This window comes from Epinephelus lanceolatus, chromosome 23 (genome assembly GCF_041903045.1).
Source record: "Epinephelus lanceolatus isolate andai-2023 chromosome 23, ASM4190304v1, whole genome shotgun sequence".
Lineage (NCBI taxonomy): Eukaryota > Metazoa > Chordata > Actinopteri > Perciformes > Serranidae > Epinephelus > Epinephelus lanceolatus.
This window is the reverse complement of record NC_135756.1, coordinates 28110190-28126497: the sequence shown is the minus strand read 5'-3', so window position 1 is coordinate 28126497 and position 16308 is coordinate 28110190. Positions and strand designations below refer to the sequence as shown.

Sequence of the window (16308 nt, the reverse complement as noted above, 5' to 3'; positions counted from 1 at the left end):
TGCATTGATTTTGTGTCTTCGCCTGTCCCGCAGGAGAAAACACGTCATTTTATAGGCTATTAATAAAGAGATTCATGGGGTTGTTTGTTTTGTTTCCCTGGTCTGCATGTCTTTTGACGCACTGGTCAGGAATAGCGCTCCTATTTCGTTGTTTTCATTTAGTTTTTAATGAAATAAAGGCTGTTTCATATTCTATTCTCCTCCTCTGTATTTATCTATTTTTCTACCTTTATATAATCACGCAGTGATTGAGGTTAAGGCAAGCCCGGCGCCAGGATGAAGTTACTGAGGGGGCGGTAAAAAATTACGAGGGGGCAAATCTTTATTATGCAACATAGGTTCACACAGTGAGTTATAAAGAGCGCGCAGACGTGCGTCATAGTCGCGTAATGACAGCTAGTCGCTGGTGAAACACAATAAACTGCACGTCTTCTTTCATGTTTGTCTCATGACAGATGGAGCTGACAGACAGACAGACAGACAGACAGGTGGAGCGGCAGATTGGTATGAAAGCTGGTTCAGGGCATATTCGTCCATTTATGAATAAATATGGAGTGGAAACGCTCATGCATGTGCACCAAGTTCCTGTGTTGACATCCTGTCGCTAGGCTACATCTTCTTCTTCTACTGTTTAATGGGGACCCGCGGGACCCGGCGGGACCCAATCCCAATGCAGCCCTCTATGTCAGAGTACAAAAGTTACCCGGGCCATGGCCCCCCTGGTCCCCCCGGTTCCGCGGTCTATGGATTATACAGTGATAGACCCAGAGAGCATTTTAGCATCTTTCAGCGCAGTGTTTTGGTTTTAAGGATTTTATTGTTTTACTGTTTTGATTGACTCTCACTGCACTCCTCGTAGCCATTTCCGGACACAGCAGCCAGCTGTTTTTAGCTAAAGAAAGTTTTGTTAGTTTAGCAGCTAAAGAGCCAGGGGCTATATTCACAAACATTCTTAGAAAACTCCTAACCTAGCCTAATAAGTTTTAGTAAGGAATCTTACCTGAGATTTAGGAAAGTTCTCAGAGCGACTCCTACTAAGGAAGGGACAGAAGCTTTTATCTTTGTGAGGAGGTGTGGTTGACCCCGTTGCTAGATATGATGCATTCGTTTAACAGATGTGATTGGTTGTCAGAGCTATGCACTTTTGTGAGCTTGCAAGGTGTGGACGCCCAGTGGAAATTAAATGAACTGCTGACTGTGAAAGTGTTGACATTATTTGTGTGATCACTCTGCTGATGGAAGGTTGAGACAGACCCAAGTCATCACTGCTTCAGTGTTGCTTTTTCCAGTTTTTCAAATATCTTAGTGTTGTGATCATTTTATTTCTGGCGTTACAGTGTTATTGCATTGGGTGTGAAATGTGTGCATATCCCTAATGAGACTGATCACACATATTATCCCTGCATGATCTAATCTGTAGCATTTCATTTACTCACTGTCATTGAGCGTTTGGAGAATATTTCTCTGATCTCTTTGTGTTTACACCTTTTTCTCCTCAGCTTAAGAAACTCTTAAGCCTCTTAGAAGTCCTCCTCCCTGCTCCTAACAGTTTTTCACCTTAGGAGCTCTTTTAAATTCAAAATGCATTGTGAATAACTTTAAGGAGAAATTCTAAGAAAAAGTCACACTTCTAAGAATTTTCTCAGAATTTCATCACTGGGAGCAACTATTTTAACACTAGGAAGCTTCGTGAATACGGACCCTCTTGTTTGCCTCAGAAGTTGGTTGGGGCTAAATGGAGCTAAAAGGAGAGTGAATATTGGAGTTATTCATCAAGTGGCCAGAAACATAGCATCAAATAAATGTTAATTTTGCTCTGTGTCTGCTGGATGTGTGAAAAAGTAACTGTTTGCAAACTTTCAAAGGTGAAAATCTGTCAATGTTGCATTTACAGCTTGTCACAGTGCCCCAGTGACCAAAAAAAAAAACAATCAGTGAATGCAGGTTTTACCCATAGACTGTAAAAAAAAATAATGGATGTAGCTACTGTGATGCCACCCATTGGTTTGTGGACTCCTGTTTTGAAGTCTTTAGTTTGACATTTCTGCCATCACCATCTTGATTTTTGGTGATAGAAGTGACCGTACTAGGGCGATGGGTGGATCTGAGTCATACATTGTAGCAGTGCCTCAAAGACAGCCTGTCAGAAGCCTGCCGTTAATTGTGTGTAAATGTTAGCTTTGAGAGAATGTAAATGGTGAATTACATTAAATTCATCCCCAGTACGGTTGCCATGATTGTTAAAATTAGCTGCAGTATAGAGACCAAAACCATTTTTTGCACCAGGTTGTAAACATGTTTATTTCTGCTGTGAGGTAGGACATTTTAACATGGGAGTCAATGGGTATTGACTTGCACTAAGAGCCAGCCTCGAATGACCATTCAAAGAACTGCGGCATTCAGCTAAAACATAATCACAAAGTGTCTTTCTCAAAGTTTAATGCTGTTCTAACACAGCCTTACTTTGGTATGAAAAGGTGACTCTTTGCATTTAGGGGTGAATTTTAGTCCTATTAGTCATAATTTCTGCTGTTGTCAAACCAAAAGGTTTAACTTATGTGTAGAATGACAGTTTGCTTACAAGAATAAGTCATATAAATTGAGATTGTCTGAAATATGAAGCTAGTTGTATGCACAGGTCTTGTGTGAATGGTTACAACCTAGACGCATGACTAATGATCTGCTTAGTAGCTGACAGTAAGTGGATGTGTTAAAGGGTTTGAAAGTACATTTTACTGCTTAACCACAATGAAATGACCATAATATGTTAATGGTGGTTGATAGGTTGACTGATCAATGACAGTGACTCAGTCAGTGCTTGGCTAGTTGCTGAGTAAGTGGCTTTCAGGACTCACTTTGAGTTCTCGTTCACTTTTCACTCTTTCTATTCTGTACATTTATGTGTGTTTACAATGAGAGCAAGAAATAAAACACAAAAGACAAGTAGTACCGGAGGGTTACTTTAGATAGAGTGACTTCAAAATATGAAGAAACAAAGTGTTAAAAAAAAGTGCTCTGTGTCCTGTAGGTGTGAGTTTATCTCTACATGGGTCTGAGCCCCAGCGGCGGCGCCCCCACCGACGCAGAGTCCAGCTGCAGCCCTCGGCCTCAGGCTACCAGGCAGCGGACAGACCTCTCGCCTTTCCCTCCTCCGGGAAGGCAGACATCATGGAGGAATCCTCGTCTAAAGCCACGGACACCAGCACTCAAGACGATGTGCCTCCCCTCGGTGAGACCCAGCACCACTAGGGCTCCAACTCACTGTTACTTATACCTTCATTGTTTAAATTTAACAGTGGCATATAACTGAGACAAGTCAGTCCTGTTGTTGCACTCTGAAGCTTCCAGTTATATGTGTGTATAACACAGCCATGTGCACAATAATGTAACGTGAACAGTTTTAAACAGCAGTGTTGTACTGCATGTGGTTGCAAGCTACGCTAGCAGCTACGATTACAATGCTTGTTAAGTATTTGTGTAAACATTATAAGTCACTTTCCCATATCACAGATATTATTTCAGCAACCGCCAGCCCTTCCATCTCTTACACACATACACTAACCCACACACACACACACACTCACAAACATCCTTATATTTCTCTCTGTGTGAGGACCCTGGTTGACATAATGCATTTACTAGCACTTTGCCCTAACCTTAACCATCACAACTAAATGCCTAACCCCAATCCTTACCCTTACCCTGACCTAATCCTTATTCTAACCTTAAAACCGAGTCCTAACCCTCAAACAGGTCTTTGAAGAAGTGAGGACCAGCCGAAATGTCCTCACTCTCCGAAAATGTCTTCAAACTGCTATTTAAAAGCTTGTTTTGGTCCTCACTGCGTAGCAAACACAAGTAGACACACACACAGGCTCTTTCCTCAGAGGTTTATCAAAGGAAAGGAAAATGCTGTATTCTGTAGTCACATTGAATTAATCACGATTTATAGCAAAGTAAATGCATTATGAAACTACAAATAATCCTATTGAGATCATAACCCACACTGTCAAATTTCATGTCACCAGTCTAAATCACAACATCATCACTGACGTTTCAGCTTCCAGGTGCACTAGCTGGTCACCTTCTACATCAAAGAAGCAGGAAGATGTTTTGCTTACTAATGATGAATGCAAAGAAAATCTGCTTGACAGCTAATAGCTGAATACAACATTGTCTGTGAATTACAAACCAATTCCATGATGTGCTCAGCATAGAAACCTAGCCTGGATGTTACAGTGACAGGCAACAAATGTGGGGTCTTGGAGAAACAATCTGTATTCCTGTCAACTTTTTAATTGGTCTCTCCCTCCTCTTATAAAGTGCCGTCTGTTTTTCTGTCCAAATGGAGCCCGAGTCTAATTAAGAGACTGTGTCCACTGCCTTGAAGTAGCGTGCTCAAACCAAATTGTACTTTAATATGATAAAGCAACGTATCCTCATACAGTTATATATAATAATATATGATAATATATAATATTATGAATTAGTGATTGAATATAACATAGTTTGACCAAGTAGAGATACATAGGTTAGGTTTAGGGAAAGAAACATGGTCACGATGTACCTTAAAATAAATTAAAGTTCACTTTGTGACAGAAACGTCTCCTGTGGGAAAGTCCTGTGCTGTTTGACCCATCCATCAAACCAAACTACATCCTTACATGATGTTTCGGTTTTTAAACTCTTTCCCTCTTTACATCTGTCAGCACATTGATCCTATGATCGCAGCCTTCCTGGTTGTGTGGAATATTCACTAATTACTGGCTTATCAGGAGTAATTGTGTTACAGATTGTAGTGCATTACTTTTTGTAGGTAAATGTACGAACAGTGCATTAGTACAGCCTGGATAAAGATACTAGTGCCTGTCATGAAAGGCTAAAATGAGCCTGCTCTGCAGACAATACAAGCCCTCTGGTTTGAAAGAGCCTTCTTAAGATTTAAATGTCCCATATTATGCTCATATTCAGGTTCATACATGTATTTTAGGTTTCTACTAGAACATGTTCACATGTTCTTTAGTATTCAAAAAACACACTATTTATCTCATATTGTCTGTCTGCATACACCTGTAATCATCCTCTATCTGAAATGCTCCATTTCTCTGTCTTTATAGGCCGTTGAAAATTGAAATTGCATTGTTTGGCAACAGCTTGGGTCCATGTTTACTTCCTGTCAGCTGATGTCATTCACATACACTGCAAAACATCCCAAGAAGAAACACAAAAGGACCCATTTCGAATATTTATGGTTCAAACGGACCATATAGTACACTTGTGACATCATAAACTTGAACTGTGTGGATTTCTCTTTGGGCTGAGCATTTTGATACTTTCACAGTATTTATATAGCACACCTGCTTTATTCTAAAAAGACATAGAAATCTCTTTTTTCACAATATAGGAGCTTTAATTAGGTGTCGCTTCTAGTGACAGAGAATGATCAGCTGACTCTGCTGCTCCCCTCAGCTCATAGATAAAGAGAGCATATTAGTGACTTTCAGCTCATTATTTGGTTTTGCAACCTGCAGCTTAGCATTTTTGTTTTAGTCTCTAGCCAGCTGACTAGCAAGAGCCAGATATTTTCCTGAGAAGTTGGTTCATCCCAAAAGAGAGCAAAAGTGTTAGTGAAAATTGGACTTGCAGTTATCAGGTGGCAGGAAAAACGACTTCAAATAAATGTTGCTCTGTACCTGTTGGGTCTATAAGTATTTATTCAGCAGACTGTTAACTGTACAGCTTTCACTATCATATTACTGTAATTTTACTTAAATTATTTCTACTACTCTTCCCTCCAGCTGTGAAGGATGTTAATGTGCTACTTGAGAGAGAAAGGTCAGAGGGCACCAGCAGCCCGTCCAGAGACGACGACTCCACGCTGCTGAACCCGGGAACCAACAGCAGCATCCTTGACGACAACACAAAGTCTGATACTGGCCTCCCAGAGGTCAGTGGTGAAACTAAGGCCCTGTGAGGGTCTGTGATTTTTTTTTTCTCTGTTAAAAACCTTTGTCCAAATGACCTTCATTTTACAAAATATCTCCATCCTCACTCTAATGCAAAAACAACTCAAATGCTTGCTGGGCCAATAGGTTGTGCAGCAGTTTATAAAGTGTTGTGTAAAAGTAACAGCTAGACCAACATATTCATCCATCCATGATAAAAGATGAAAGATAAGTTATTAAATAGCTAGCAGACTCTTCCCCTCTGAAGCCAATTAATATTCATTCTTCACTCTCTCTGTTGTCCCTCTGTCTATAAGGGGAGGAGTAAGTCCAGTGGCCTTTGCTTCAGTGATGGAAATAGTCGCATTGACTACATCCTGGTTTATAGGAAGTCCAGCTCACAGTCAGAGAAGAGGGAGATATTTGAGCGGAACATCCGCGCAGAAGGCTTACAGATGGAAAAGGAGGTAAAGAACATTTTATACACTCGCTGCTTACTCCATTATTTTGACAAAGGTTCAGCTAAATCATAATACCAGCACTGGCCTTACCATAAAATCCAGATGATGAGCAGTTCGGTGTCAAGTAAAGGCCTTTATACACAGCAGTGTGTAGTCTGTCATGTCTGTCGGCCAAGTCACGGTAAGATATTATGACTCCACAATTGCCTAATCTGACACAGTGACTGTGGGAACAGACAAAAATTTTATGTTGTCTGAACCTGGTGTAACATGGATGCATAGCTGTACCAGCTTACCACAACAAACCACAGAGGAGCTCAGATTACAACACACACAGAGGGAGCGTGACATTCTTTGCTCAGGACACCGTCACTCTACAATGACAAAGCAAATAGTGGTTTGCTGCAATATTGATATTCTGATAGTCCCATGCAGAACCATTAAAAAGCCCAAAGGGAAATCATAAACCTGCATCAATTTGTTTTCTGGCAGCACAAATGTGTCAGCACATAATTGCCTTTTTACATATCCAGCAGACACAGGGCAACACTGGCATTCATTTGGTGTCGTATTTCTTGTCATTGAAGAATCTACGTCCAATATTTATTTAATTTTCAGAGTAATTTTGCTAAAAACAGCTGTCTACTATGGCTGGAGACAATGTTGATGATACCGGACCAATATAGTGAAGTTGCATATCATATTTTACTGTCACTGCACAGTTTGGGGGGGGGTCACTTTCTGGCCAAGTTGCAGAGCCAAAATAGCCACTTCTTTGAAAACTGACGACCGCAAATAAACTCAGAGCTGGATAGGTTCCTGCCCTGACAGAGAATTAGCTCTGCTGTGATTACTTTGTCAAACCTGCAGCTGCATTCATAGTGTGCAGCATGAGCAACATCAATACCAATTTGTGTGAAGAAGCAATTTAATGCTCAGTCCTATAATGCATGTAATCTCAATGGCCAGATTGCTGAATTTCAAACTGCTCTGAGCCTTTGTGTGCCAGCCTCATAAGGGTCAACAGCAGAGTGCTGCTGTGGTGTTCATTGGCGAGCCACCACTCATAGAGCTGAAACAAATGTGCTGATGGCAATTTTCTCCCCTGCTGCTTCTTATTTGGCAAAAGTGTCACTTGAAAGAGTGGAAAATGTGGATGTTGTGATCTGTTTGAGTGTGTGTGTGTGTGTGTGTGTGTGTCTGTATGTTAACTTCTGCACTATCTGCCAATGCAGTAGCATCAAGGTCATCATTATCTAGAATATGCAGGTGAAGACAAAAGCTTTTCTCTCCTTTAGCAGCCCGCTTGTGTGCGTTTCTTGCATGGAGGCATTTTGTTATTTTTAGGTCTCTTTCCAGTAAGCTCCTGATTCATGTACCTTTAGACTGACTCCTACCCTGTCAGGCAGTGCAAACAGGTGAGGAAAAGAGCAGAACATAGCAAACATATATTGATGTTGAATAGATGTTGTAGCTGCTGCCTGCACTGAGATATTTTGTAGTTCTGCTTATCTTAACTATCTTACCATCTTTATTGAAATTAAATTGTGTGTGTGTGTGTGTGTGTGTGTGTGTGTGGTTTCTTCACAGGCCTCTATAACAAACAGTGACGTGATTTTTCTGAAGCTCCATGCACCGTGGGATGTTCTCTGTCGCTACGCAGAGCTCATGAACATTCGCATGCCATTTAGGTGAGACAACAAACACTCGTAAAGTCTCTCATAATGGGCCCATTTATAAAAATATAGAGTGGTGCAGGGATGAGTCCTAAAACCAGGAAATGAGTTAGCATTTCAGCAATCCTGGTTCCCTCATCTTAAAGTCATTGTTTTTTAATGGGTTTTTGGATAGATGCCTGAAATAAGGTCTGTGGTTCACACAAGCTGAGGAGACGTTCACGTTTTGTTGTGCAACATAAAATACACCAGCAAATAACCCCACCTCTAAATTTTGAAGCTTTTAAATGTCCTAAAAAAAACTGTTGCTAACAAGTAGCTATATGAGACTACAGAATGTCATCACGCCTAACACGGCTTTACAGCCTTATTGTGGTGGTGATGTTAAGTCACGTGAACATGGTGCAGAGTCCTGCACGGGTCCAGTTTTCAAGATCCGCCCCGACCCGACCCGGCGACGTACAAACCTTCACCCGAACTGCAAACCCGCGCATCAGGCCAAGTAGTACCGCAACCCGGTCCGACCCGTTGAAACACGACCCACAGCCCGACCCGTAACCCGGATTTAGAGTAATCATTTTGGGTCATATTGGCTGAATATTGAACAGCCTATCGCCACAGTTAAGGTGCCAGTAAGTAAACAACGACCTGAATGAAGCAGCTCTCACAATAAAAACCTGACTTCAGCTCCATCATCAACCCTCTGTGTTCTTCTCCCATACGAGTGTAAGCGTTAAATGCTTTTAAACTTTTAATCTATGTAAAGGAACTTTACATTTGTAATAATAGACTTACTGTCTGTCCAGAGCGACGTTCAGCAGTTACGGGCCGTCACGTGTTTTTAGAATCCATCGAGGAGAGAAGTAAACACTTCAGAAACATTATAAAGTGATAGTTGTACGTTTTATCCACTTATTTCTCAAATACCTAAATAATTATTTACTGTTTTGGAAGCGGCGCTTGTTAGACGGTGGCAGCCATGTTGATTCTGTCGTCAGTGTTGGGCAAGCTACTTGGAAAGTGTAGTGAGCTAAGCTACTAGTTACTCTAATATTAAATGAAGCTTCACTACATCAAAGCTATCACCCTCAGAAATGTAGCAAGCTAAGCTACAGCAAAATGAAAGTAACTAGTGCAACTACATCCAAGCTTTTTACTAAATTGAACCAACTTCGTGCCAAGTCAGTGTTATCTTACTGATCAATAAAACTGTCAGTCAAACAGATAGGCAGGTAAAAAAGTTAAGTTCAATTGTTTATTGAACAGTGAGCTGCACTAATTCCCAACACGACTCAAACCACAACAGCAAGAATGAAGACCTGCTTCAAACAGTCACAGCATGGTCAAAAACGTACATGCGTGTACAGTACAGGCCAAAAGTTTGGACACACCTTCTCATTCAATGCGTTTTCTTTATTTTCATGACTATTTACATTGTAGATTCTCACTGAAGGCATCAAAACTATGAATGAACACATGTGGAGTTATGTACTTAACAAAAAAGGTGAAATAACTGAAAACATGTTTTATACTCTAGTTTCTTCAAAATAGCCACCCTTTGCTCTGATTACTGCTTTGCACACTCTTGGCATTCTCTCCATGAGCTTCAAGAGGTAGTCACCTGAAATGGTTTCCACTTCACAGGTGTGCCTTATCAGGGTTAATTAGTGGAATTTCTTGCTTTATCAATGGGGTTGGGACCATCAGTTGTGTTGTGCAGAAGTCAGGTTAATACACAGCCGACAGCCCTATTGGACAACTGTTAAAATTCATATTATGGCAAGAACCAATCAGCTAACTAAAGAAAAACGAGTGGCCATCATTACTTTAAGAAATGAAGGTCAGTCAGTCCGGAAAATTGCAAAAACTTGAAATGTGTCCCCAAGTGGAGTCGCAAAAACCATCAAGCGCTACAACGAAACTGGCACACATGAGGACCGACCCAGGAAAGGAAGACCAAGAGTCACCTCTGCTTCTGAGGATAAGTTCATCCGAGTCACCAGCCTCAGAAATGGCAAGTTAACAGCAGCTCAGATCAGAGACCAGATGAATGCCACACAGAGTTCTAGCAGCAGACCCATCTCTAGAACAACTGTTAAGAGGAGACTGCGCCAATCAGGCCTTCATGGTCAAATAGCTGCTAGGAAACCACTGCTAAGGAGAGGCAACAAGCAGAAGAGATTTGTTTGGGCCAAGAAACACAAGGAATGGACATTAGACCAGTGGAAATCTGTGCTTTGGTCTGATGAGTCCAAATTTGAGATCTTTGGTTCCAACCGCCGTGTCTTTTTGAGACGCAGAAAAGGTGAACGGATGGATTCCACATGCCTGGTTCCCACTGTGAAGCATGGAGGAGGAGGTGTGATGGTGTGGGGGTGTTTTGCTGGTGACACTGTTGGGGATTTATTCAAAATTGAAGGCACACTGAACCAGCATGGCTACCACAGCATCCTGCAGCGACATGCCATCCCATCCGGTTTGCGTTTAGTTGGATGATCATTTATTTTTCAACAGGACAATGACCCCAAACACACCTCCAGGCTGTGTAAGGGCTATTTGACCAAGAAGGAGAGTGATGGAGTGCTGCGGCAGATGACCTGGCCTCCACAGTCACCGGACCTGAACGCAATCGAGATGGTTTGGGGTGAGCTGGACCGCAGAGTGAAGGCAAAGGGGCCAACAAGTGCTAAACACCTCTGGGAACTCCTTCAAGACTGTTGGAAAACCATTTCAGGTGACTACCTCTTGAAGCTCATGGAGAGAATGCCAAGAGTGTGCAAAGCAGTAATCAGAGCAAAGGATGGCTATTTTGAAGAAACTAGAATATAAAACATGTTTTCAGTTATTTCACCTTTTTTTGTTAAGTACATAACTCCACATGTGTTCATTCATAGTTTTGATGCCTTCAGTGAGAATCTACAATGTAAATAGTCATGAAAATAAAGAAAACGCATTGAATGAGAAGGTGTGTCCAAACTTTTGGCCTGTACTGTATGTATGTGTATGTACACTGTAAAAACTCAAAATCTTACCAAGAATATTTATTTCTAGTCAAAACAAATCTCATTACACTTGAAATAAGACTCATCACCTAAAAAGTAACTTGTACTAACTTTTTAGACAATTTTCACTTGAAAACTTGTTTTTTTTTTTCTTATTGCAAGCAAAAAAAAAACTTGCTCCATGGGCAGATTTTCATACTTATTTCAAGTGAAAATTTGCTTGAAACAAGTATTTTTTAAGTGTAAAGAGATTTGTTTTGACTAGAAATGAGGCTAGTAAACACATTTTAGTAAACACATTTTATAGTGAGCAGCATACACATGTATGTCCCCTACAAATCCCAACCGTGTTTACAAAGTTTGAATGAACGAGACGGACGCAAAGGAAACAGAGGCTGCGAATTGATCCTTTTGCCTCTGTCTGCAGGAACGAATATAAATCCCATTCATGATGGGGTCAAATGGATTATGTGCATTATTAACCACAAAACAAGCATACTGCGTCTTAATGACATATAACACTCATTATGCTTCAGCTGAATCCTCTAAGCAAATGACCATGTTGAATTGAAATTAGTTTATCACGTTAAATGTCCGAAATTGTATGAAATTGCTCCAATGCGTTAAACCAAACTTTGCGCATAATCACACAGCCTGATATGCCCTGGCAAACACAGCAGGACTGCTGTACAGACCGTTGGTCTTTCTTACCCTAACCCTGGTTATTTTCTGAAAGCACAAAGCAAAGAAATGTCTTTTTTTCTCCCCTGGTCTGCTGTCAGCAGAGAGCGGCGGCTGCAGCGGGGATGTCAGCACCACGGACAGCGCACGTAAAAAGACTTGACAAGCGTCTCCTTTAAATGTGTTTGCTGCTAGTGAAATTATACATAGCCCTAATAAATGAAGACAGTGACATATTTTCAATAAAAAACAATGAGTTGAACGTTCATTTCAAGCTTATGTAGTACAACCAGTTTCAGAATTGTGTGAGTGCGGCCGGAGAGCGGGCGGCAGTGTTTGATGCAGGAAACTCGATATGGACTTAAAAATCTATTTCAGAGTGGGGGTCGTTCGGAACGGCGGTGTTTCGGAATGGAGGGCTGTCCCCCGTCAGCTTCATGTGGAAGTGACTCTGTGTAGTAGTGGTGACAGTTTTATTTCAGTCCATAACAGAAATCCCCACCTCGTTTGAGCTTCAGAAATGATTTTGGAAATGTAGCTTGTGTGGACGCTACCGCACTAAGTGATCAATAAAAGAGCTTAACTACTGAGAAGTTACTTGATTCAGAAAACAGCGACGCTACCACCAAGCTACTGAGAAATGTAGTTAAACTACAAACGTCCACTACTGTAGTGACGCTACTGCCCAACACTGTCTGTTGTCCAATCACAAATTGTGTTATTAGATGGTGAAACGCGTGTAAACAGCTAAACCATGACCATTGGTTAATAGCGGAGGCGATCCTCAGAGAGTAAATAATGACCAAGATAGTTATCTGTAGTTTACCGAACTAATGACTGATGTGTTTATCTAAAACCCGCGATCCGACCCGCATGTTATTTTTTCCACCCAGATCCGAACCCGGGAAAAAATGTTTTTTTTAAAAACCACCCGCAAATCAGCTGTTTTTGCGGGTACCCGTTGGGTACCCAACCCAGTGCAGGACTCTGACGTGGTGTAGTTCATTTATGGCATTAGCTTATTACTTTTGGGGATCGCATAGGAGCCACAGAACTTATTTTCAACAGTATTCCAAAATTCAATGGAAAATTCCCATAGGCTTTTTGTCATGGGAACCAGGGTGAGACTAAAGCCCCGTTTCCACTAAACACTTTCAGTATGGTACCTTTGGAACCAGAAGTAATCCTTCATGAATGGTTCCTAGACCTTAAAGGGGATTTATGGTCGTGCGTTGACCCTACGCACGTAGCCTATGCATGTCGCCTATGCCGTTGTTAGCATTTTTACTTCTGCAGTGGTGTGTCTGTGTCACTCTGCAGTTACACCTCCAAAACACACGTAGTTACAATTCTGGGGAGGTGCATGTCAGGCTACGTCGTAGGTTACGGCAAACGCTCCAAACTGATGTGGAGCCTACGTCGTAACCTATGTGTTGATTCAACGCAGAACTGTAAATTACGCTTTAGGTCTGTTTAGCGTTTCCACTGCAAACAGTACCCTCAAATGTCAGCTGAGTTATTGCCACTCACTCCTTCGTCAAGCACCCGCTTTATTCCCTCTGCGCTGGTGACACAGGGAAGTCTGCACCTCATTTATCATCCACAGAACGAGGTTGCACGCCAGCATCTTCAAACAAAACAAAATAGAACAGGCTGCAGTGAGAGTCCCTCACTGGGATATTTAAAAATAGTGGATTGGTGCATTTATTCCTTCTAAGGCAAGCTTGGGGGTTTAGTGTTGCCGGAGCCCACAGGAACGATGCTCTGCAGCGCTTTTTTCTCCAAGTGAGAATGAGAATATATGCAGTTCACACAACCCGGTTGAAATTAGAATACATAAACATTTACACTCATTACCAAATTATCCATTCATTACTAAAAGTCTGTCATCCAAGAGAGATGATAAAAACTGATGGAATGGTCAAAGCTGGCACACTGAAATTTAAGGTGTGCTGATGGATTCACATCGTCAACTTACGCATTGAGTAACATAAGTTAAAGTTCCTCCTTAAAAATCGCCGGCAGTCGGCCTAGTGAATTAATTCTTCTCCAACTCCACCTGCTATGAGAGGTAGCATCCTTTATTTTTATAGTTACAGTTTGCAAACAAAACTCTCCATATAAACAGTGGTTACATGAGCTTCAAAACCAGCCACAACTCAGCCCTGAGCACAGTCTGCTACTGACCAATCAACGGACTGCAGTGTTCACAGCTCCACCGTTTAGTACCAGATCTGTGTGCTAGGTACCCCAACAGAGGGGTGACCAAAAATGGGGACGATATGGAACGGATCCATTGGTACCATCCACAACTTTTCACAGTGGAGATGGAAAAAAAACGTACTGAACTGAACTCTACCGTACTGCTTTATCTTCACATTGGCCTAAATGTCATCCTGGCACCACTCTACTGCTCACTAGCGCTATTAGTGGTCAAAGGACTCCAGTGGCTACCTTTAATGTTTGTAGTATTAGTATTGTTATATTTATAATTACCAGCAATAGTAGTGTTGCAGTAGCATATAAACAGTAATAGCCTGTAGTTCCAGTAGTAGAAGTGGTACCATTCATTTATGTTATTATCCTCATCACTCAACTGTAGTATGTCCTAAGTTAATCATTCCCAACATCCTGCATATTTCAGGAGGAAAATCTTTTACAAGCACCGACGGCACAAGTTCATGAGCAGGTGGGTGTTCAGTCAGGGAGACAACATCAGATCAGCTGATACAGAAAAATCTGCTCTGGCAGCTTTAACAGAAGCTTCACTTGCAGGATGGAAAAGCGCATCAACAAGTTTCGTGGCTGGCTTCCCCGCAAGCCCATGAAATTCGATAACGACACTCTGCCCGACCTGGAGGAGAACGAGAGCTTTACCGCCCCCTTCTGTCGATCAAGGATACATCAGTAAGTTTTCACGGAACAGTCCTTTAAAAGCTCATCCCTGAGGAATGACTTCAACTTTTTCTCAGACTGGTGCCTGGCACATTTCCATTTCATCTTTTGTACTCATGCCACTTGAAATTCTCTAGCCTTTCTCAAATGAATTCACACACACACACACACACTAGAAATATCATTCACAGCAGACAGATTTGTAATAACTGGTTCGTTTCACCGCAGTTTCATCATCCACAACAAAGACACTTTTTTCAACAACGCCACCAGAAGTCGCATCGTCCACCACATCCTCCAGCGGGTCAAATATGAGGAGGGTAAAAACAAGATGGGTGAGTTTGTCCCTGGGCATTGTGACAAATTGTGGAAATATTTGAAATGGAGGAAAATGGAGGCTAGAGAGACAGAGTGTTTAGTGAGAGAGACGGTGAGCTGTCGGCATGAAAATGACCATATTTTTTTAATTTAAAAAAGGTTAAAAAATTTTGAGAAGCTCTTCAATCAGATTTTCTATATTGTCCAACTGCACCTCTAGTTTTTACGGCTGTATGCCAGCAATAGCCATGGCTGGAGGCATTATATTCTCAGGTTGTCCGTTTGTCCATTCATCCATCTGTCTGTCCGTCCGTCTGTTCGTTCCATTCTTTAAATGGAAATTCTTTAAATTTAGCAGAAACGTCCACTTGAACTCAATGATGAACTGATTAGATTTTAGTGGTCAAAGGTCAAGGTCACTGTGACCTCATCTGTAAAAATTTATTTTGATTTATTTTTTTATTCAAACAAATCATGTTCAAGCAGTGGTTTGAATTTAAATAAAAAGTGACATCAACTGCTCTGCTCAACTAACAGCATCAGGCTTCTGTTTCTCCTCTTTCATGATTCTCTGTCTTTGATTTCAGGGCTTAATCGTCTTTTGAACAACAGTTCGTATGAGGCAGCTTTCCCTCTTCATGAGGTAATTTGGCTGATCTCCAAAAAGCCATACATTGATTATTTTTCTGTCATCTGATCTTAAATCATAATTGCTTTCTGTGTTGTGTACTGATATTACGGCAGTACAGACATAGATTATGTTTCTCTGTGTTTGTGTTTGTGTGTGTGGCCCGGACTTTAACAGGGCAGCTACCACAGCAAGAACTCCATCAGAACACACGGAGCAGAGAACCATCGGCACCTGCTGTACGAATGTTGGGCCTGGTGGGGGGTTTGGTACAAGTACCAACCACTGGACCTCATCAGGTAACTACATCCAGACACTTAAAGGGCTTTGAATGTCCACAAAACCACAATATCACGGCAGGTATTTGTAGCACAGCTTCTCTCCAAACTGTCGCTATACAACAGTAGGCTATATTTTATATGAATGCTTTGTATTATCAAGGACACTCAAACTGAGGAATACCTCTAACTCCTGACTCTCATGTTCTGTTGCTTCAGGAGGTATTTCGGGGAGAAGATAGGTCTGTACTTCGCCTGGCTCGGCTGGTACACAGGGATGCTGTTTCCTGCAGCTCTTGTCGGCCTCTTGGTATTCCTGTATGGCCTCTTCACTCTGGAGCACTGCCAGGTCAGGTAAACAAACCTCTGTTCTCTGATAAAAATACGTGTCCCCAGAGCTCGTGGTTGTATTATATTTTAAGCT

General features: G+C 41.6%; 1 protein-coding gene across 2 annotated transcripts in view; it reads left to right on the top strand.

Moving 5' to 3' along the window:
* LOC117249264 (anoctamin-4-like) overlaps window positions 1-16308 on the top strand; it is a 78820-nt gene that overhangs the window by 31067 nt on the left and 31445 nt on the right. For both annotated transcript variants that reach the window (XM_033614796.2, XM_033614797.2), the window contains 10 exons: window positions 3029-3229; window positions 5799-5947; window positions 6263-6412; window positions 7997-8097; window positions 14410-14454; window positions 14541-14672; window positions 14889-14995; window positions 15566-15621; window positions 15784-15905; window positions 16104-16238. In XM_033614796.2, coding sequence (XP_033470687.2) covers window positions 3029-3229; window positions 5799-5947; window positions 6263-6412; window positions 7997-8097; window positions 14410-14454; window positions 14541-14672; window positions 14889-14995; window positions 15566-15621; window positions 15784-15905; window positions 16104-16238 — 1198 coding nt within the window. The remainder of the gene's footprint in view (window positions 1-3028; window positions 3230-5798; window positions 5948-6262; window positions 6413-7996; window positions 8098-14409; window positions 14455-14540; window positions 14673-14888; window positions 14996-15565; window positions 15622-15783; window positions 15906-16103; window positions 16239-16308) is intronic.